The sequence below is a fragment of the Astatotilapia calliptera genome, chromosome 19 (genome assembly GCF_900246225.1).
Source record: "Astatotilapia calliptera chromosome 19, fAstCal1.2, whole genome shotgun sequence".
Classification (NCBI taxonomy): Eukaryota; Metazoa; Chordata; class Actinopteri; order Cichliformes; family Cichlidae; genus Astatotilapia; species Astatotilapia calliptera.
Genome location: NC_039320.1, coordinates 25,987,608 through 26,009,721, shown reverse-complemented (window position 1 = coordinate 26,009,721; position 22,114 = coordinate 25,987,608). Strand labels below are relative to the sequence as shown.

General features: G+C 41.0%; 1 protein-coding gene and 1 long non-coding RNA gene across 3 annotated transcripts; one reads left to right on the top strand and one right to left on the bottom strand.

Annotated features, from left to right (window-relative positions):
- Window positions 1-1,572: 1,572 nt before the first annotated feature.
- LOC113012722 (uncharacterized) lies at window positions 1,573-20,517 on the bottom strand. The gene is made up of 3 exons (XR_003270729.1): window positions 20,332-20,517; window positions 20,036-20,179; window positions 1,573-1,936 (listed from the first exon to the last, which is right to left on the bottom strand). It is a non-coding gene; the product is annotated as an uncharacterized LOC113012722 (long non-coding RNA).
- prox2 (prospero homeobox 2) lies at window positions 2,419-11,863 on the top strand. Of its 2 annotated transcripts, XM_026153023.1 has the most exons (6): window positions 2,419-2,970; window positions 4,422-6,030; window positions 7,775-7,882; window positions 9,243-9,437; window positions 11,102-11,291; window positions 11,706-11,863. In XM_026153023.1, the coding sequence occupies exons 2-5, from the start codon at window positions 4,480-4,482 to the stop codon at window positions 11,267-11,269; spliced, it is 2,022 nt and encodes a 673-aa protein (XP_026008808.1). In that variant the 5' UTR covers window positions 2,419-2,970; window positions 4,422-4,479; the 3' UTR covers window positions 11,270-11,291; window positions 11,706-11,863. The 2 variants fall into 2 exon arrangements, with proteins under 2 accessions (XP_026008808.1, XP_026008807.1); XM_026153022.1 differs by lacking the exon at window positions 11,706-11,863 and having other exon boundaries at window positions 11,102-11,687.
- Window positions 20,518-22,114: the final 1,597 nt, after the last annotated feature.

Below are 22,114 nucleotides of genomic sequence, written 5' to 3'. Positions count from 1 at the left end.
TCAAAGGATTTATGAAAGTATTTGCATTTTTCACTGCATTGTTTGACATGCAAACAGATATAACTGAAGCATCCATGTTATTTAAAGAAAAAAAAAGGAATCAAAATGACCTAATTTAATAAACATAATTGATTAAATTAGAATCAACATAATTGATTAAATTAGAATATAATTATTAAGTTGCATTAAATTTTCTTCACATAGAACTTATCTTATTCTTACAGATGATGATATATGTGAGGATGCTAGGTGAAAAGGTAAGTATCGTCAAGCTTGAAAATGCTTGTAATTTGCGATGCTTCACTGGCATATCTGAAGGTAGGTGGAAAGCAACATGGATAGACCCGTGTTTCCTTTATGTTGGCTAGATACTCTCTGTACCTTTTCTGAGATGATCAGCAGCTGTAGCAGAAGCCCATCAGGCTCAGTCGATTCAAAAAGACCCTAAACTTCACCTCCTGTAGCCAAAAACGTGGCGAGATTCTACTAAAGCCTCAAATTCAACACATTCAATATAATATCAATACAGAGTCTTTGCAGCAAACTAATTGTCAAAACCCTTAGATTTATTTCAGTGAAGGTAAGTAAACTCAATTACTGCAATGGACAAAACCATTGAAGTACTTTTTAATCTTCCAGCCTTCGTCTTCTAGTGCTCCTCACAACACTTCCTCTCTAGAGATTTCTTCTGAAATGAGACAGTTTTACATATCAGTGCATAATCAAAAAACATCTGGCCCTTATCAGGTCTCAAAATTAGGTAAACACAGCCTCAGATGAACAACAAAGCATTTCTTTTTAGACTGTGTTATTATTTATTTGACAAAAAATTCAGCTAAAATGCAAAAGTAGCATGTGAAAAGCTAAGTACATCCTTACGGCATGCATTCAGTTAGCATCTAGGTGTGACTAACCAAATGCAAAGGTTATGAGGTCATTTCCAAACAATCTGAAGTTCATCCATTCTGCAGTGAGAAAGAGTGTTTCCAAGTGGAAAACGCTGAAGATACCCACTTATCTTTCCCAAGGTTATTTTGTGCAAAGGTCAGAGAAACTGCAAATAACCCAAGAGCTACATTTCAGATACTACAGCCCTCAGTTAGCATGCTAAATGTTAAAATTAATGGCGTAAAAAACACTGAACAAGGCCTCTTTTCTTTAAAAAGAACATGACAGATTGTCTCAGGTTTCCAAAACTGCATTTGAACAAACCACAAGACGTAATAGAAAATGATTACCCATTATGTCTACCAAAGGGGTTCAACAAGTTTATGAATGATGGGATATAGTGATGTTTGATGCTTTCCTCTACGGCATAGTGTTACTAGATCTGACTGCTCTATAACTGCACTTTACCAAAACCTCTTCTTTTATATAGGTGCTCACACTTGCTGATGATCAATTAATCAAATGCATTTGATAAGCAGCACCGGCTGCTACTTACCCAGTTAATTCCTGTGGAAGCAATAAGGCTTTTCACACACTGCCTCTGTATTTTGCCTTAATTTGTGTCAGATAAATAATGGCGTGGTCTAATATGTCATTTGTCATTGACCTGAGGTTGTACTTATCTGACGAGCACCAGATGTTTTTTTTTTTCATTATATCCTGATATCTTAGAGCTGAAAGAGGTTGTGCCTCCCTTGTACTATGCGCTGTGATCACATACAGTCTGTGTGCCATATCTTGACCGATCCTGTCAATGCAACACGAAAATAAGAAAATGAAGTAGTCTACTCAATTAACCAGCACTGATTCTTAAAACTTACCTTTAGGCCCTGTTACTTTCATAGCAGGAGTAAGCTGGCTTCTAATATTGCTCCGTGAATGTGAAAGTTTCTCTGAGCAAATTCATTCCTTGACAGCTGGTAAAGAAATGTCCCTGCACAGTCATCATCCTCTGCTTTCTTCACAAGCTCATCGGGTAGGTGATCCACTTTAAAAAAAAAAATAGAAAAATCAGACTACGTCTGGGTCTTTAAACTTGCCACAACCTGCACTGTAATTAAACATAATGATGAAATAAAACATTTGGATGTAAAGGGTGGGGGTGTTGTGTAACCAGCTCAAGTGCTTTCACTGCACATCACTACTACTACTACTACTAATAATAATATTAATAACACAGATACCAAACAACAAACACTTTGATTTTAGAATGAAAAAAATCTGATATTTTTAGGGAAAAATGTATTTCATTTTTTATGAACGCTAACACTGGAGCAGTGTCTCATCATCATCTGCTAAGCTGTGATGCTCAGACCTGCCCTGCTATAGGTGTTGCAGAGTACTGTAAACAAAAGAAGTCCGTTCTGCTCGGCAAACTATACAATAACAACATTTCTATATTACCTAAAGTACTTTTTCTTCTCTTCTGTTTTGAATTATGTTCTGTAATGAAAAACGTTTTTAAATCAGTACAAAAAGGGCAAAAATGAAAGCATACTGACCTGTAATAGGCCAATAAAGGCCACTTATTCATACATCGAGCTTGTTTGGATATATGTCTGAACACTTTAAAGTTATGAATATAAGTGCAACACTATCACAGTTTGGCAAACAATATTGTGGCATAACACCACCTAAAAATATTCAAGTAGTGAAACAAAATGAAAGACTGACTTCAAAAATATCAACATCTTAAATATGTGTGCACAAACCACACAAAAAGAACGATGTTTTACTCAGAGGGCATCGCTGCTGTTAAACTTGAAAATAAATGTTTCCTCAACGCCACGAAACAGTATTTTAAAAGCATAAAGAGAAGTGAAAACTACACAACATTACTGCTGTGGTTCCTCCTTTGCAGGGCCTTTTTTTTTTGAGTGGGGTTGACTGGACTATCTTTGCTTTCATGTGGCCACGCCCCAGCTCAGTTTCCTTCTCATCGCATCGACTCTCCTGCACTCTCCTATCCAACTCACAGTCTGCGCAGGCCAGCAGCTCGACACCAGCGACGCAGCGCAACAGGTAAGGTCCCATCACCGCCGCTCACTCCGTCTGCGAACCGTGGTTTAGCTGCACTACCCTACAAGTGTGAAAACGCATGCCTGCAGCTCACTTTTCTTCAAGTTTAGTGGGGTTTTTTAAAAAAATTATTTAATAAGCTTAATAATAGTCACTCTTTCACACACATTACAGCTAATAAATGCGTGTTTTATGGTTTTAATATTGAAGGTCTTGATCGACTAATTGAGTGTTTATTTATTGTCTAGAGAATGTTTCACGAGTGTTTTCTTGTGGGTGTTATGTTTATTAAAAAGGCTATAGACAACCCGTCAGTACTCTAATCTGTTATAGATTTATCTAAATGAATTTGAAATTTTAAAAATGAATCTAAACTGCAAGTGGATGCTCCTTTTTTACGCAGTGCGCATTAGCGAAATTACAATTTGCCCAGCAAGCAGTTGGACTGCAGCTACATTATATTGCAGAAGCTGTAAAAAATTGTTGCGAGTAAAGGAAATACAGAAATGACTCCTAAGATTTTTTTAGTGTAATTTTTATTTTTATTTATTCATTTATGTATTTATTTAATTTGCCACACTGTAGTGAACACATATAAAAACCAAGAAACAGACACAGGTGGGACTTCCTGACTTGAACATTTAAAGTTCAACCTGCTCTCCTTGAAACCATCAATTTGGTTTTTATCCCTATTCACATTTTTTTAAATTGATTTGATTAATTTGTGTATTTTATGACAAAACGTGGCTAAAGCCAGTCTCCACCCCAAGAGCTTTTTTGTTTTCACCGGCACTGATGATCTTTGTTATTACTTAGAGTGAAATCAGAAGGAGAAAGACATTTTCAGAGTAGTTTCTCTTGTGAATAATGTATAGACAGAGCTCTTTCTTTTGCATAGCGCTTTGCTCTCATGACCTGAATGTAACCTTTCATGATTTTATCACAATTTTTTTTAACCTTTGTGTCAACCATTATTACAATCCAAAGCTGAAAGGATATAAAAGAATATGCTCCTTTATATAAGCTCAGCATTTATGGGTGTTGTTGTTGTGGTTGTTTTTTCCTTAACTGAAGATATGAAAATATCATCGGTCTCCTTGTTTTTCCGTTGGTGTGATAGTGATATAGTTGCTTTCACAATCACAATTATAATATCAAGTTTTAGACCGAATTAAAGCATTACATGTTTTGTACCTTTTCATTTATCTGCTTTCTTCACACATTTATATATTCTATTGAAAACATAAATAGATAATAGATAGATAGTCATAATTCCACAGCATTACTAGGCATGTTTAATTTCCCAGTGTCCAGAAAATAACATTTAAAAGTATTAGGTAAGTATTTTTATAAACACATAGGCTAATATAAAAAAGGTCACCCGCAGGATTTAACGACAGTAAAGAGGTGTTGTTATTATTTATAATTTATTGTCTGAATTTCTCTCTTTTCAGATTCTTGTGTATTACGTATCTTATTCATCAGTGTGTACTGTAAAGCCCAATAGAGACCATGAACCTCAGTCTTCCTGACCAAAGCATGCACAGCTCGAGCGAAGGCTGCATAGAGGACGACAAAGCTGATGTCATGCTGCCGTGCTTCCACCGAAACATGTACGATGAGCCTCTGGCCTCGTACTCAAACGGATCCATCATTTCCCAACTCCTCCGTAAGACAATCCACAGCAAGAGGGCACTAGATGAAAGCCCTTTCTACCTCTCCAGCTCTGCTGTCGCTGACTGCAGCCAGGAGGACCAGAGCAGTGTCTCCTCAAAGGACAGCACTGTCGAAGCTGCATCGCCCAGTGGTCACGCCCCTACAGGAGCCAGCCCAGAGGGAGAGCATGCAATGTCCGATCATCTGCAGGCCAAGAGGGCCAGAGTGGAGAACATTATCAGAGTCATGGTTGGCTCTCCCAACAGCAGGCAGCATGGAGACAGTGAGAGGTCTGAAAATGAGGCGAGAGACACCAGAGAGGCCAGAGAAGCTTACAGGGAGAACAAACGCAAGCAGAGGCTGCCTCAGCATCAGGAACACAGCGCCTCAGCGCAGGTGAGCAGAAAGCCTGGAAGCAGCAGCAGTGATAACTGCAACACCAAGGATGAGGAGTGCCACAAGCTGAAAGAACAGCTCCACAGCATGCAGCGTCTCCTGCGCCACCTCCAGGAAAAGTTTCTTCAAGTTTACCACCAGGAAGAAGCCGAATATGACAGAGATGAGACCGAAGTTGGTGTTGAGCGTGACATCCTGGAAGAAAGCACAGAGTCACATTACATAAGCGCTGAAGATGACTTTGAGAGGAAAAATAACAGGGTGGCTGCAGAGTGTAAGGACCGTATTAAAGTAGCCGATTATCTGGTACAGCAAAGAGAAAGTCAGAACCTACAGGAAACACTGAAGCAGGAGCTCACCAGAGCTGTTAATGATTGTGTCGACCGGGTGTTCAAGAACGTGTCCTCCAAAGGGCTCGACCTGTCCCCTAAGCAGCGCATTTGCTCGTCACCAGAGATGCAAATTAGCACAGGTGCAGAGAGGAAGAGCCAGCAAGCCAGCTCTGCCCTCGACCACTCCCAGGCGGAGGGAGTCGGGATAAAATCCCGGTCGTTAGAATACTACGAAAGCTCTGAGGCTCACAGCCCACAGGACCAGACCGAGGCGCTGTCACTGGTGGTACGGAAGCCTGCGGTGCCGCCTATGAGCTCCGTCACCCCTACAGTGAAGAGACCCTACCCTGTGCACCAGGCACCCTTTCAATTCAGCTACAGTACCCCTCTGCACGACAGCCACATCCTCGAGCATCTTCTCAAATATGGGCCGCATTCCAACTTCGGGGGTCTCCCCTGCCTGCCCCCGTCTATGGACAGAACCTCCCCAGACTCAGTCGACCTGCCTTGGGAGACCATTGCTATGAGATCCAAGGTCACATCCAGCCACCTCGGCCATCACGCTCGTCCCTCCTCTCTTGGGGGGGTGACGGTCGACAACCTGTGTCTCCCTCACGTCAAGATCGAGTGTGGTGAACTGCAGGGCATGGCCGACAGAAACCCGTATATGTCTCTAAACATATCCTTTCACTCGCTAACAGCTGAGTCAGAATGGCATCTGTATCTATAAACATAATCACCTTTATGATGTTCATTTTTAACATCTAGCAATATCAAATGTATTAATTTAAGACTTCCTCTTTATCTTTTCTTTTTTCTGCACAAACAAAATTTGAAGCGAAAACCTGACTCTCGCAGCGCAGATTATGTTTGATAATTTCATATATATAGACCATATTTACCTTCTCTTTTATACAAACCCCACATATTTCAGCTTCTCCATTTGAACAATGCTCGGTTGAGGCTCATTGCAGCATGAGCAGTTCCAGTAACAAACTTCAAGGAGAATTTTTTCTTTGATCTCACTAACCCCATAGAAAATTATAGCATCTTCTTTAATCTGAGCAGAGTAATGACTTTAAGTCTAGAAAAAGACAAATAAAAAGGAATACAAGGCTTTGATAAGAATTGCCAGGAACAAAAGCCAATTTTTCAAAGGCAGAGAAAGCATCGGTTTCTGTTTCAGGAAGCGTGGTTTTTTCAGACTTGAAAAGGTGCAGGATCTATTTCTCCATCATCAGAGTGATAGGGGTGCATCTAAAAGGTCACATCTGAGTGCTGGTGGAAACCACAAGTGCTTCCAAACCATAACACTTGAGCTCTTGTCTTGAGCATTTGTTGTTGGATACCTTTGTCAGAACGTACATGATTGAAATTGAGTGTAAGATAACAGTATTTGTACCTCACAGGAACTCAAAGAAAATCAAGTTTTGGGTTTTTTTCTTATGGGAAGAAGAAAAATGGGTATTGTTTGAAAACTATATGCATTTTTCAGGTCATCAGCATGCACGATTGATGCTATTAAAATAATGTGTATATTCATTTTTCTTTTCCTTAGACGAAAGAAATTTAATTTTGTGCTGCTCATTAACAAGTAAATAATCCTAAAAAAACCAAACGAAAATCCTACAAGTGTTGTGATTGTCTTGTCGGGGCATTAGAGATGAATACTGTGTGGATCCTGTCAGGAGTTGCTTTATCTTTACAGTGTAAAGAGCTCTGCTTCTCTTTGAACAATACCACATAAATCTTTTATCAAACTTTCATATTTCAAAGGTAGGATTCCCTAATAAATGTGTAGTGCGGTGACCTGATAAGGAAATATTATGACCGAAGGCGAAATGGTGGACTACAGAGGAAATGATCCAGAGCACCTTTATTGCCATGGGAGGGGGGCGAAAACCTAGAAAGAAAATTTCAATTATTAATTATGAATGTGTTAATTACAGGAAATGTTGTTACATGTTAAACTGTTTACTCCTTTACGGCATTAAATTATTGTATTTTATTATTTTAAGCTGTTTAAAATCTTTTTTTTTCATTTTTGCGGCTTTTCATGGGGTAAAAAAAAAGAAAAAACAACACGCAGCAGCATAAGCCGCCTTTAAATCGACTCAATTATATCAGAAAATCGTCTCCTTTTTTCAAAACATTTCACAACAAGCTGTCTTAACTGCCAGGCATGAAGTGCTTCACTCTCTAATTAAAAATCCCTAATCTAATTCGTAATTCTGTTTTGCCAATAAGCACATGTTAGGGTCATTATTGACTCGCTAGTTAATGCCAAGCTGTTCTTTAGTGAAATTCAATTTAGCTGAAGATTAAGGCAACACAATACTCTGGTCTCCTATCACTTTGCATGGGACTGTATGCTGTGCTGTATAGTTCTCAGTTGGGTTTTTTTCCTTAACATTAACGTGAACATCCAGGAGGGCCTCACCCCGAGTCATCTGAAGAAGGCGAAGCTCATGTTCTTCTACACCCGCTACCCCAGCTCCAACGTGCTGAAAACCTTCTTCCCTGATGTCAAGGTAATTTTTCTTATATGTACACGTACACAAATATCTTAACATGTCGAACAGTTTATGGAAGGTTTGCCCTGTGTTTAACTTCCTGGTATCTACTTGTCAGTGTGTGTTTGGGGCAGAAACAATCAGCAGTGTGTTGGAGGAGAGAAACAAAAACGCAGAGGGCTTAAAAAACAAAGGCACTGAGCTGCTAGTATGTCCTGGGGGCAGAGGGAGATACGGGGGTATTCTCTCTTTAAAAAAAGCCACTCCAGTCAGCAAATGGACTGACAAAGGACTCTGTAGGCAAGGCATTGCTATTGAGTGTCAACAGAGAGTTGGTATTAAGAGACTTATGCGGTAGCAACCAGGCTGTGGTGAGCTCGTCCTAAACACAACATCCTGTGTGCTCTGGCTTCAGTCTCATGTCATCTTTTTGTTCTTTCTCTTGTTTCCTTCTTTGTGTTAGCATTTTTAATTTAGCCTCTATGCTCCTCTTCTTCCATCTTTTTACCTCACAAACTAATACTCACTGCCTTTCCTTGCTTCCTCTCAACTTTCTCTCCCATCTCCTCTCCTATTTTGTCTCCTGGATCTGTGAGCCAGTGCGGGCCCCATGCCTCTCTATCTGCTCTGACCCCTGGGGTCAGGGGGGAGGATGCTGTCGCTGCAGCCCTGCAAACGTCTCCTCCTTGCTTACAATCCTGTGGTGGGAAGTGGCACTGAACAAAAGAGCGCCTAATCCCAATGTCTGATTCCATCCTATCAGCCCGAGTCAATGAGAGGGAAGCTTCCTTCTGCTCTTATGCCGCCGCTTTCTCACCCACCACACCAGAGAGAAGAAGCGTCTTTGATGCCTGCCCAGCCCTTAGGCATTTTTTTTCTGTCTTTCTGGATGACAAGATAGAAAAACAAGACTAATGTCAAGACTGAGTTTAGAAACACAGAGCCCCGACAGATGTTTTTTCATCCCGGACATCGGTGGGAAAAGATTGGAGCAATTAATGTTCCGTCTAGTGATAGACCATTAGGTGACATTTTGCCCTACAGGTACTAAATTAATTTTTTTAGTCAATAATGGAAATGGCTGCTAATGCCAAAACACCAGACCTTTTTAATTAAAAAGCATCAAGATTCGTTATTGAGTTCTGTAATTGAATTCTGAAATAATATATTCCATTTCAAGAAATCTGCATTTATTTGTCTGCTCAAGCAAGGAGGACAAAGGTCAGAGTTAGCAACAAAACAGCCACTTTCCCCTGAGCTACTCTCATTGGCTGGAGCATTTCTTCTCAGCTTGCAGCTTCAGTCGCAGGGCAGTCTCTTGCTGTGAACTTGGTCTAATTTACATTATGTCAAACAAGTCTTTTCTCTCCACCTCCAGTTTAATCGCTGCATCACCTCTCAGCTGATCAAGTGGTTCAGTAACTTCAGGGAGTTCTACTACATCCAGATGGAGAAGTTTGCCCGCCAGGCCATCGTTGACGGCGTCACCGACATCAAAGACATGTCAGTTAGCAGGGACTCGGAGCTCTTCCGGGCACTGAACATGCACTACAATAAAGCCAACGACTTTCACGTAAGTGTCACCTGTTAGTCACCGACCTTTTGTTTTCCAGTTTGCATTGTTTGACAAATCTTGCTGATGCTTTCGCTGAGGAGGTATTTTAGTCAAAAGAAGCAGCGCTCTCGTCCTGTGAACGCGCACGTCTGTGTTATTGTTTACAGTCCCAGCTTTCTGCTCATCCTGACTAAAATGCAGTCAGAGGATTGAAAGTAAAACTGTGTCAGCAGTGTTTCCGAAACTTCTATTATAAGGGGTTCCAAAACATTGTAGGAGCGCAGATGCTAGGCTTAAAACAAAAACGTATTAGTGTTGACAGTCTAACAAACTGTTCAGGTTATCGCTTACTGGGATGCTGGAATAGGCATTTTCTTGATGTTGCGCAGTTGTTTCCAGAAACTCCAAGAGGATATCGTACAAGGCCAAGAAACACTTGAAATGACTTCTTCTGAACTTCTTCTGTGACGAATGTATCTACCTAACCTCATTTGTGATTTTAGAGGTATTAGCTGATTTTTATTTTACTTTTCGTCAAGCTAGACGTTCCCCTTGTTTACAGAGTAGGCTGAGATAACTAGTTGCTGCTTGTAGCCTTGTTATTGTAATTACAGATGTAAGGGTAATACAAATCTCACCAAACTCATCACTAAAATGTGTATTTCCCAGTATGTCAAGCAATGACTCATTGTTTACCAACTATTATTAGTAACCATGTCGGACCTCCAACATGTGGCTGCAGTCATGTATGTCTGTGTGCTGACCTGTGTGTCACACTGCACCTGTGGCTGGCCAGCCTTTACAGCCATTATCTAAACTCCAGAGTGATGCTTTATCAAACTGTGGGAAGAGGAAGCCGCAAAATCCCACTAAAACAACTTGGGATTAGAGGACCAGTACGCCTGAGCGAGACAGAGATTGCTACTGATGCGGAATGCTGAGAAAGACGCTGTGGATTCCGAGGGAGAAGGCCGGTTGGTGGGAAAGGGATGAGACCGTTTTCTTTACCTTGGGACCAAGACATTCCTTTCCCAGGGATGCTTTTGTGTCAGGAGATGAGGGGAAAGAAAAATAACTTATGCCAACAACTGTTGTGCTAACCGGCCAATGGATGGGAAACAAGTGCTGCACTGCTGGATAGTTTCCCTCCCAGTATCACTTGCATCCAGCCTTTATTTGTTGGTGTGTTTTTGTGGATCCTATCAGTCCCATATTCTTGCCCCCAGCAATAACCATTCCAAATCTTTACTTATCCACAATTATCTTTATTCGTCTGAAGGTTTATACGAGCGAATTTCAGCTTCTTGCTATATTCCTATTGAAATTCATACTAATGCTTTATTTAGGTGAGCTGAGAAGAATCCCTGGGAAGAAGGCTTACCTATAATTAGTTAAGGTTCAAGAAAACACAAAAAGCTAATCAAAGAGGCCCCTAATTTAAAGTTAATTATTGAAGCATTACATTTATTGTATTTTGTGCAGAGAACAAAGAGTAGAGCTGCCTTTCATCAGTTTGAGTGTTTGAAGAGTTTGCACCGCAGTTCTTCATGCTATGTTTTTGACTTTGAGAAATCTGAAGGCAGGCGCTTTGGCACATTTGCAACACAGCTTTACACAAAGAGCATTTCTCCACTAAGTATGATTTTAACTAGACTTACTTTCACTTCCTTTTGCTCTTCCAGGTCCCTGATAGGTTTCTGGAGGTTGCTGAGATTACCTTGCACGAGTTTTACAACGCCATTTCCGCAACTAAAGATTCAGACCCGTCATGGAAAAAAGCCATATACAAGGTAATCTGTAAACTGGACAGCGACGTCCCGGAGGAGTTCAAGACGTCTTCCTACTTATAGGCTGAAGTAGCGAAATGTACAGGTGAAGGAATGGGTGATTTTTGAAATTAGTCACTTGGCAGTATTATATCATAATTTATTGTAGTGTATCTTAGTGAAGTGAACTGTAGATGAAATTTGTACCCCCACCCCGACACACGCACACACAATTTTAAGAGTTACGAATCTGTTGTCTGAAAACAACACACAGCAATGCTCTTGTGGATTTTTGTAGTGTTCACTTATATATTCTGCCTCGACACATTTAGAGAGCTTTTTGAGTTTGTAGGTGTATATAAAGTTTTACAGATGTGTATTCATTCATAGCGTAGCCTGAGCCTCTTGGAACTCATTCGATATGCTGGTATTAGTTTAGTTTTAATTCCATTTTTCTGCTTTTGTTTTGTTGTTGCTCTGCGTGTCTTGTAACTGTATATTTACTTACTCTGTGTTTCAGATTGTATGCTGTAAACTACTACCTTGACAGAAAGCATGTGAAAATAATGTGTGTGTTTTTTTTATTACCACGTGTAAAGGTATGATTCTTATGTAAAGAACAATCATTTTCTGATGTTTCAGTCACAGACATTGTATTGGATGATGATGAAAATTAAAGATGCACTAAATTATAATATAAACTAGTGTGTTATGGTTTTTTTAATTTACAGTTTCCACTATATTGAGCATATTTTCATGATTTGAAGACACAAGAAGCAGCAGGTACACACTTTATTTGGGGTTGTAAATGTTTAACCCTCCTGTGAAAGCAGTATTGCCCAGTACTGAGCCCCTAAGGTGCCTCTAATCCACGTCCAACAGCCAGCTGTTAAATGCCCCACCAAACTATGCTGTTCACATTGTTCACCAGAGCCAATTCAAGTCAACTTTCTAAGGCCTGCATTCATTGTGCGGATGCGGACAACTGCCATGTCTTAAAAACAGCCACAATGCATTCCCTCCTAATGACTAATGCCCGAGGTGACCTCATATCGCAGTTGTGCCACCAAAGCAAAATTCCACAAACCCGTTGACTCTTTCTTCCAGGCATCCACTCAGACCACGCTGATCGCAAACACCACGCGCACGCACGCAGGTTGGTGATGTCACAGAAATCACAGATTGGCTACTCTCGATGCCCCGGGCTTAATATAAACACACAGCGGGGAAATAAATGCCAAATTTGCCACCTCCTTTTTGTGTCGCTTTTAACTCATTCACTGCCATTGACGTCTATAGCCGTCAATGGCAGTGAATGAGTCAATGGGTTTAACTCATTCACTGCCAATGGCTGGCAGTGAATGAGTTAATAGACAATTTTTATAATATTATTCAATATTTGCAGGTAATTACATTAGTAAAACTCTAGGAACAAGGCTGCAAAATGCATTTAAGTTTTAAAAATTTCAAAAAGAAAGGTGGACCGCAGCGTGCACAACAGCTCGAAAGTGCAGGCTGAGTGTTTCTCTCCAATGCGTGAGATTCAAATGTCAGTGCCCAAAACCAAACATTTAATTGGAAAACCTGTTAGGCACCCAAGCACCAATTACATCAGAAATGATAACATTAAGGAAATTAAAACATTAGTTGGATTGGTTGATGACAAAGACTGGAGACAATAAACCTCACTAATCTTTTAATAGACATTTCTTTTCAATTAGATCAGTCTTCTTCAGCAAATTGATTTACATTCTCAACTCAATTAAAATGCCTCCGACTGGACCAAAGTGCTTTGCTCAAATTAATTTATTGTGTGACATTTTCTGAACAAGACTTGGTAACCTCTGAAATAATGAAAGAAAACAAAGAAAATACAACCTTCAGTTGTTTAACTGCCTCCGGCTGACGAGGCCTCAACTTAAACGGCGCGATATGAAATTATGTTCTGTATTAGAGAATCTCAGATAAAACGCCGCGCTGTGTAATGAAGATGAAATGGAAAGTAAAAGGCACGGGGACGTGATAAAATGAAAAGAAAAACACTGGCTAAGCAGATGCTTTTTGTTTGGATTAAACCTCGTGGAAATTCTCGACAATGTGATTTTTGTTTTCAGTACAAAGAAAAATCAGAGCCAATCGCTCAGTTCCTAGAAATAGAGCAATGTATTTACAGAAGGGTAACAGCATCATCTAGTGATTGTCTGCTGTATCGCACATACATCTCAGCTTTGACCCAAACTTGACTGATTCAACTCCGACGGAGTAAGTTGAATACTTTTAAGTGTATATTGTATGCAAATATGTTTTCACATTTCAACCAATTGCTACAATTCTTTATAAATTTAAGTTTCTGCATATATAATGTTTAATTCTATTAAATATCGAGCATCAGACTGCGTCATGCACACTATTCTCCACACAGGGGTGCACTTGTCACTGTGTAGAATCTGAGAGGATGCCAAGAGAATTAGGACAGCAAACACTGCAAACTGACCCTATGAAGTACTGAATGAAATGTTTTGCCATAACAGATTTTTCATTTGCAAAATGTGCGTCTGGATGCTGGAGAAGCATGGATGATTTTGCACTGACAGTGTGTGCGTTGTAAAATAAAAAAATAATAAAAAAAAAAAAGATCTGGTCTCCTTAGCGGGGTCCTGGAAAGACAAAGGCAGGATCAAAGACCCCTGAGCTAGAAACAATAGGAGCCGTGGGACTCGGGGCACTGGGAGAGTCCCTCTGTTTAATCTCCTGCTCGTGGATAGGAGCTTTTTGGCAGGCTCGCACAGGGAGGGCCCTCGGAGCAAAAGGGAGTGTAACTTGAGAATGGAAGCCGCTGACTTTAGGCTGCCCTTCAGACAACCACTTCTTGGTGTAGTTTGGTGCGATCACCAGTAAATCTTTATTAATTTTAATTGGAGCCCCCATTTAAAAGAGCAATTAAAGCGGATTAATCGAGCCCATCCCGTATAATGTCTTCTGTTAATTAGTTTGTCAGCACTGTTTTAATATCGCTTAATGACTTCATATTTCAGGGATGACATTAAAGGGATGCTGAAGGAAAAGAAATGGCCTTATCACAATGCACTGCTTTAATGGGAGATGTCCCCCCGCCAGCGGGCAAGGTCAGGCCCGGGGCCCGCTGGGGCGAAAGAGGCTTCAGGGTCCCACCAAGACAGCCACCTCCAGGGATCCACTGCCTCACACACAGTGCCTACCACACAGCAAGTGTCGTACACATAATCTTTCTCATACACTCATACAGACAGCTGTGGAAAAGAGGAGACCGGTGGCTGTTTGCCACATTTTTTAAATTCCAAACTATACATCGAATTAGTTTAGACTGTAATTTTCTTCCTAACATCATAGATTTTAAGTAGCTGGCAATAAAAAGAGAAAGGGAAGAGACAATGGCGTTGATGATATAACCAGAAGTCAAGACTCCCAAAATGTTTACTTTTGAATACACTGCACTCCAGGTGACAGAGACAACCAGGCTGCATCTTCCCATTCAAATCATCAGAGCTCCTTTATCTCCAATCCAACACCGACCGATGTGTGTAGCTATACAGCTCACAAAGTGGGTATTTTTTTAGCGGAAAAAGATGTAAAAACCTGAGCTAGGTAGGGACCGAGGAAGCAACAACCATACAAAGAGCAAGCAAAAAAACACATCTAATATAAAAAGTCTTTAAAGTACGTTGGTCATTTTAGTGCTGTTGTTTAATAACATGTAAACCATATTCCTTTGCAAAGTGGCAGATGTTCAACAGGAGCATTAAGAATCTGATCATGGTTTTATAGTCCTAGTTCTCTTTGTGATTACTGTACCCCTGCCTTACATAGTTCCTGTACATTACCCTGTAATGCCTCCTTCACAATGACACCAAGCCAAAGGTGGCCAGGCAGCAAGAGGTTTATAAAAAAAATCAACAGCACATCTTCCTTATTGCAGCAATGGCTGCTGCGCATCCCCGCTAATTTGAGTGTTCCCTCGCACCTCCACTCTCCTCAGCAGATTCATAAATCTCATTCCCATTATCCCGCTAATTAGCCGGGATTACAGGAGCATGTAATGCCCCCGCTTCCCAATAGATTGATTGGAGGACGGTCTCTTTGTTTTGAAATCACTTCCTGATTGATGTACAGAGCCCTAGTTTGCAATTGTAATGGCCCAGATGTTAACAATCAAATGTGTTTCCGCTCCAGGAAGTAACAGTCTGTCATGGAAGAGGAGCCAGTCGAGCGTGTAACGACACATCACAGGAGTGTGGGGATGGAGGGCCTGCAGAGGAGGGATGGAGGCATGAAGAGGGGGGTAGGTAGTGGAGCCCTGGCTTAAATTGCTGCTGAGAGAGGGCATAATGATGCCCATGCTACCATCTGAAATGAAAGTTCTGTGTTTTTGCTGTCTCTCTGAATAGAGTATTGGATATACTGGCCTTTACATTGTGCGCTAATATTGCTGTCTATCTAATCTGCTCATCCTGCCATGCCTGATCATTTTAACTGAATTTTTAGACTTTGATATAACAAGGTTTTTGTTTACAAGAGATACCGAAGCCGTTCCTAAAACTCTATCGCAGCATCACCGCTGAAGATGTTATCAGTGCAGGACTCCAGTCTTCACTCCGTCACGCTGATCCACTTTCAGACAGTAGAGGGCACTATTGTCTAACCCAACCGAATCCTCTGCTTTTCCTCATTCCCTTTTTCTTACCCTTCACCAATAAATCACTTTCCCAGATAGTTAATGGATATAGAAGCAGATCATGAGTGAGCTATCTGTGGGGCGATAATTTAAGTGAAGATCCCCACACTGATTGCAGTGAAAGGTTATTTATTTCAACAATAATGCAGGACACAAAGGGGGGGAATCTGGGCAAGATTACCAGCTAGGGTATGCTAGAGTGCTCATCTTCAATGGAGCAGCATGTAAATTGGGTTCACTTTCCCCAATGAAAATACAGACTGCAGTTTATTTCAACTTTATGCACATGGAAGGCTGTGCTTCCCTCTCAAGGGTGGCTGGGGACTTGGAGATGGCTGAGCATATTAGGGGAGGGTGGGTTTAGACCTTGAAAAATGCCCTTTTTGTCCCTGAGTCTCTGGAAGGCTAAACTACTGAGGTATGGTCCCCCATCCACCAGTTCACTCTCTTCTAATTAAAAAGCATGATGACAATAAGGAATGGTCTAAAGCACGGTGGCCTGAATAACAGACAGCATAAGCTCGGACTCCTAAATAGGACTGAGGTAAACTGTGTGTGTGTGTGTATGTGTTTTACTGCGCTTGTCTGTGACTGTGTGTTTGTGTATTGTGTACATATTGATGCTGGGCACTAGGGCTGCCACGATTTGTCGACTAGTCACGATTACGTCGACTATCAAAATCGTCGACGACTGATTTAATAGTCGACGCGTCGTTCGAAACTTTGTACGATCACAAAAGACGCAGGAATAAGTGGCAGGATTTAAGAGTGTAATAACGGACTGAAACAGAAGATGGCAGCATTGCATGTACAAGGATGTCAGCTACCGTTAAACCCCGAAGAAGAAGAAGAAGAAGAAGAAGCAGCTGTGTCCCAGAATTCATAGCGCGGCCCAGCGCAGTTTCCAACAATGGCGGCAGCTAGTTAGTTTTAATATTACTCTTATTATTCTTTCTGGGTCACAAAATAAACGTTTAACATGTTTTCAGCCGAGAATGTAGCTGTGTAAACCTCAAATATCGGCTCAGTTTATCAGGACACCACATATTTTCAAAAGCGCTCCGACGTTTTCGGAGACATCTGTTACCCACTAGCTCGTTAGCGAGCCGGGGGCTAGGTCACTAGCGCCGTGAGAACACCGGACTCCCCGCAAATCGTTTTCAAACCCACCGCCGTCTTTCGCTACTCAGGTTAAATATATATGAGTCACTTAGATAACTTAAAATGTTATTGTTTGGCTTTTTTTTTTTAGTATTTTATTTGTTCCTGAGTAAATCGGTTTGGCTGAGATTAAAGTTATAGTTTTTACACAGCTGAATAAACGTCAAGCAGACAGCTGATTATCAGAAGTGTGAGATGCTCCAGAATATACTCCAGTGTCCTGTTATATTTTAGAAAGCAAGGAGTTTATTAAACTTCACCGAAACAATCTGCAAATTTCATTAAAATTTAATAAACTATCATCTTGTCTTTATTTTTAGTTAGCACAGACCTTAAACACTTAAAGCTGTAAGCTAATGGATGATGATCTGATTAGTCGACTAATCGCAAAAATAATCGGTGACTAGTCGACTATCAAAATAATCGTTTGTGGCAGCCCTACTGGGCACTATTGATTGACTTTGTTGGTGGAAAAACTGCATGGGCACAAAAGCCAGCTTGGCACAGATACTCCAATTCTCTCCTTGTGCAGAAAAACGCATGATTAAGGCCCAAGTGACATGTCTAAAAAGTCCTGGAGAGAGAAGAGGAACTTGCTCCATATGCTGCCCCACATCCAGAAAGTATGGCACTATGTGGTTCTGCATCACATCCAGCAGCCTCTAATCACTTGGGTCTATAAACAAATGCCACAGCAGAGTAGAGCGACTTAAAAGCTGCAGTGTACACTGCTTTGAGCAGTTCAATATACAATATACACTTTTACATGTCTATCATTGCTCCAGGCTTTCAACTATGTTGTCACCCATGATATGCATCAGACATGGATCCAATGCTGTGTGAGATATAACCATTGGGTAAAGGATGGGAGCCCTTGAGCTTCATGATAAGCACTGTCACAGAGACATAACATATGTATCTATGCTATGCTTTGCTTAACGCTCCAGCAGGCTTTGGCTGGCTTCACCTGGGGTGGCAGGTGAATTCCCCTGTTGAGTACCAATCCCCACGGGAGAAGGGATCAAAGCATGGTGTCTGAAGTAATGCAGGGAATAAGCGGGCACGAATAGCCAAAACAGGTACATCTCTAGGACTCCGAAGTCTCCAGGGGGGGGATCTCAAACCGCAGATGGACTTACTGATCATCTGACTCCTTCCTCCTCAGGGTGATGGAAACTAAGCAGCCGTTAGAATGCAGCCTTCTCTCCAGATGGGTGGATCACAGGTCAAATCGTCCCAGACAACTGACTGGGGACATTTGGGTGGCTGGTCCCAGGGGGACAGCACGGGACAAGAGGGAACCTGCCTGAGACTGGCAGCTGCAGCACTCCCTCCTGGCCTAACACACCCGAGGGTGTACCTGCTGCTCGACTTGTGCCCCAGTGGCATGTGACAAATGGTGACATGCTTCCGCTCCCTGCTTTGTTAGATCGGTGGCCCTGATTGAAAGCAAAGCAGCAGGCACCTCTCACACCCATATGTCTGCAGAGGATCGGAGAGAAAGGAACGCAAGAGGGGGCAGACTCATCTTCAGCTTTAGCGAAAGGCTCAGACAAATGAAAATAAAGTGATATCATTCCAGTGCATAAACGTATGCAATTTTCTGCAATAATGGGGTAGTGAAGATGAGCATATGCACTGCCATCTTTTTATTTACATATGGATGAGTCCACTTTTGTTTTCACGCACACTACTCTCTTCATTAAAATGTGCAGCTCAAGTCATTCAAAGAGGGATCATATTTCACAGAGGAATGAGGAGAGTTCCAAAGGATTTTGAAGAAATAAAACAAGAAAGGAGACAACTGAGCCAGGCCTTCCACTGAAGTTCAGGCAGCCTTTATTAAAAGTGCAGCATGATTGATAACCTGTCAGTCATTGGAATAATCACCACCAATCCCAACTCTCGCAGCCAGCTCAGCTTCCCGCCCTCATCCTTTATGCCCCTATCACCCCGAACACATCCACTTGCCATTGAAAACCTGTAATTGAATGAGTTTTTGTCATTATTGTGATTAATCATATTAATTTGAACTAATTAAGAGATGGTTCGAAGTTATGACAATTAGATTAATGAAATTAGTTTTAACTTTTTTTTCACCCAACCCAATAAAAAAGGGAAAATCAGACCACGACTGTTATGAAACAGTTGGCAATCTGGATTTTGGGACTAATTGAATGTCTGATTTTATTAATGATGAAATTTATAAAAGTCCTTGAGGGGGAAATTAACGCGGATTCAGCTGCTAAGAGTGGAAAATTAATTAAAATTCCTGGAGATATCCCTGTCATTAAAGGCACAGGCCCTGTTAACCCTGGTCCTACTGTGAATAGCTAGTGTATACACAGGGGCTCTCCACTGTGAATGGAAGGAGATGTGCATATATATATTTTAGGGATGACATTTTTTTAACCTTTGCATAGTTAGGCTTCTGTCTGCATTAGAGAGCCATTACATCCCAAATGTAGAAGACTATCAGTAAAATCAGGCCATACTTAAAACTAAAGTACCATTAGCTATAAATGTCCAATACCAAAATCAATAAGAAATTAAGACATATTTAAATTGAAGCTTCTCATCTAAATTAGTCTTTGTTAGTTGTGCATTTTTAGCCATATCATTTACTTGGTTTAGTGCTCTGATTTAAACTCAGTACCTTAAAAAATACAGTAAAACACAGCAATGAAATAACAATTGCTATGGGATTTTCTAAGGAAGCTGTATACAGAAATTCATCCATAAAACATAAATCAAAATTCTGGCATCTTTGGTGTTTGATTCCAAATGTCTCCCAAACCATTGCCCTTAGCGACTTATTTTCTCATTAGCTCTTATTATCTTTGCTAACAGGCTAAACCAAATAAGATAAACAGTGTGAAAAACAGCTAAGCCTGATGCTAATCTTGTGTTAGCAATTAGCTCAAAGCCCTTACTAAAGCAGCTAGCAAGAATGTAAACTTAGCATTGTTTTCTCTTACCTGTAATATCCCATGTGTCTTTTTAAATGTTGATTTATGGTGCTTATATTTGAAGTACATTTCTATTTAATTAAAATGTACCTGCCGTCTTCCATTCTGGATGTTTAACATGCATTTAGCTATGATACAGGTTGGATAAAATGCCTGCAGACAGAAGAAAAAAAAAGTGACTGGCTTGTTACAGCATCAGTTAGTCATGAGAAATTAAAAACAAGCACTGTACAAAGATTGAACTATCCCTCCTTTCACCTTAATTTTTAATATTCCAATATTTACGAGGTAAGGATTGCACTTACCTCTGCTCACTGTCGTCAAATAGAAAAGTTAATTTCTGTGTGAGTCAAACTGCAGTTTTTTGGGTCCTTTCCAAGCAAACTCTGTCCTGTTGCTTGGCCAGTGCTTGTGATTGACACCCAGGTCAACCCCTGCCACTCTAGGTGCAGTGGGGGTCTGACACTTGTGTTGCACGGGCTCTGCGCGCTCCTTCAGCTCTGCATATTCACTAGCCTGTCTCCCTCGCTGCAGGCCAATTCATAATTAACAGCTGTTGGCTTGTCAAGAGTGGCCCTGGCCGTGGCACACACACATATATTTATATTCACTGTGAAGACCCCCTTGCCATGGATGGATTTCAGAGGCCATGAACCCATTCTCTTTCCCTGAATGATGGACACTCACCTGAAAGCTCAAACACATACTCAGTCAACCTGCTCTCGCCATCCCACCTCCTCCACTCCCATCCCTCTCACTTCCTCTCTCTCCTTCTCCCTTCCTCTTGCTTCCTTTCTCATTCAGTTTCCCTCTCTCTTTTTCTCTCCCTCCCGCTCAGCGCCTTCTGCCACCATGTCAGGAACTTTTGCATTAGGTCCAGTCTGGCTGGCTCGTGAGGAGGCAATATGAAAATGAAGCGTGGCCATGGCTGGCCCTTTGCTGTGTGTGTTTGTCATACCTGTTTAGCTGAAGTTGAAATGTAAATATAGACCGCGGGAGATCTCAGCAGCGATAGACTGCTTGAAATTCTAATAAACAAGTAGCTGTCCACCTGTAATAAATGATACCCATAAAAAAAGGGTGATTCCTTGAGCAGATAAAGATGAAAAGTAATTGTTTGTGCTCACACAAAATTAATCAGATCAAAACAGGGGCAATCATTTTAAAGAGACACCAGACCCATAAAAAAGGCAAAGCTGTGATAAAATAGTGGCTATCAGGCATGCAGTCTGGAGGTTAGCATTACAATAATATGGAGGGCCGGTATTCATGTGGCTGGAGATAGGATTATTGCATATATTCAAAGAGGGGGGAAATGTTTATGGTACATACGTATACAAGCAGAGGGTCGCAAAGACATTCAAGGTACAAGGTCATGAACAATAGGGAGCTTTACTGCAAGGAGGATATAATTGTATTCAAACTGATGCCAATAAAGTACAATATTAATACAAAACAGTTCACAGGAATAATATTTAGATCCCTTTTAATATGATTAAAAATGACAATCTAGCTTATTTACGACTGAGAGCAACTGATGAACAAGGATCGATGCATTACATAAATAAACTTAATGATTATTAGAGGGTGATCATTTATCAGGTGACTTGCAGTCAATAATTTATCAAAGGGTAACTGCAAGGTTATCTTTCTTAGTATGGTGATATTTGTCCATCAAAAAATGTTCAATTATGTAAAAAGAAGCCTAATTTGAATGAGGCTTTTGACATGTTTGTTTTGCCATGGCTGCCATCACTTCTATTGAAACTACCACACTTGCAGTGCCAGCCAGGGGTGTTCCCCTTACCCAGATGCTATATTGATCAGCACACACAGCTCGTGCCATTCGGTCTGAGGGCCCAGATATGATAGACCACCTGGAAAGGGAAGAGGCAATGCAAACACGGTTATTTTCACAGCTTTGATATGCTAAACACACAAAAAACCCACTGCAGAAAAAAGGGGCCAATTTCTCAGTGTTTAGCAATACAAATGGTGAGGACATAGAGGAGCTCTGTTCAGCTCTTATGCACTGGCTGTGGTCCTATGCAATGTGTTTACCAGGGCAGTGGAGAGAGACCCTGATGC

What these genes read in the sequence shown, in the direction of transcription:
- prox2 (XM_026153023.1), top strand. Translation starts at nt 4,480, where the DNA reads ATGAACCTCAGTCTTCCTGACCAAAGCATGCACAGCTCGAGCGAAGGC. An exon ending in ACCCGTATATGTCTCTAAAC is followed by an intron (nt 6,031 to 7,774) that starts ATATCCTTTCAC and finishes ATTAACGTGAAC; the next exon opens with ATCCAGGAGGGCCTCACCCC. An exon ending in CCTTCTTCCCTGATGTCAAG is followed by an intron (nt 7,883 to 9,242) that starts GTAATTTTTCTT and finishes CTCCACCTCCAG; the next exon opens with TTTAATCGCTGCATCACCTC.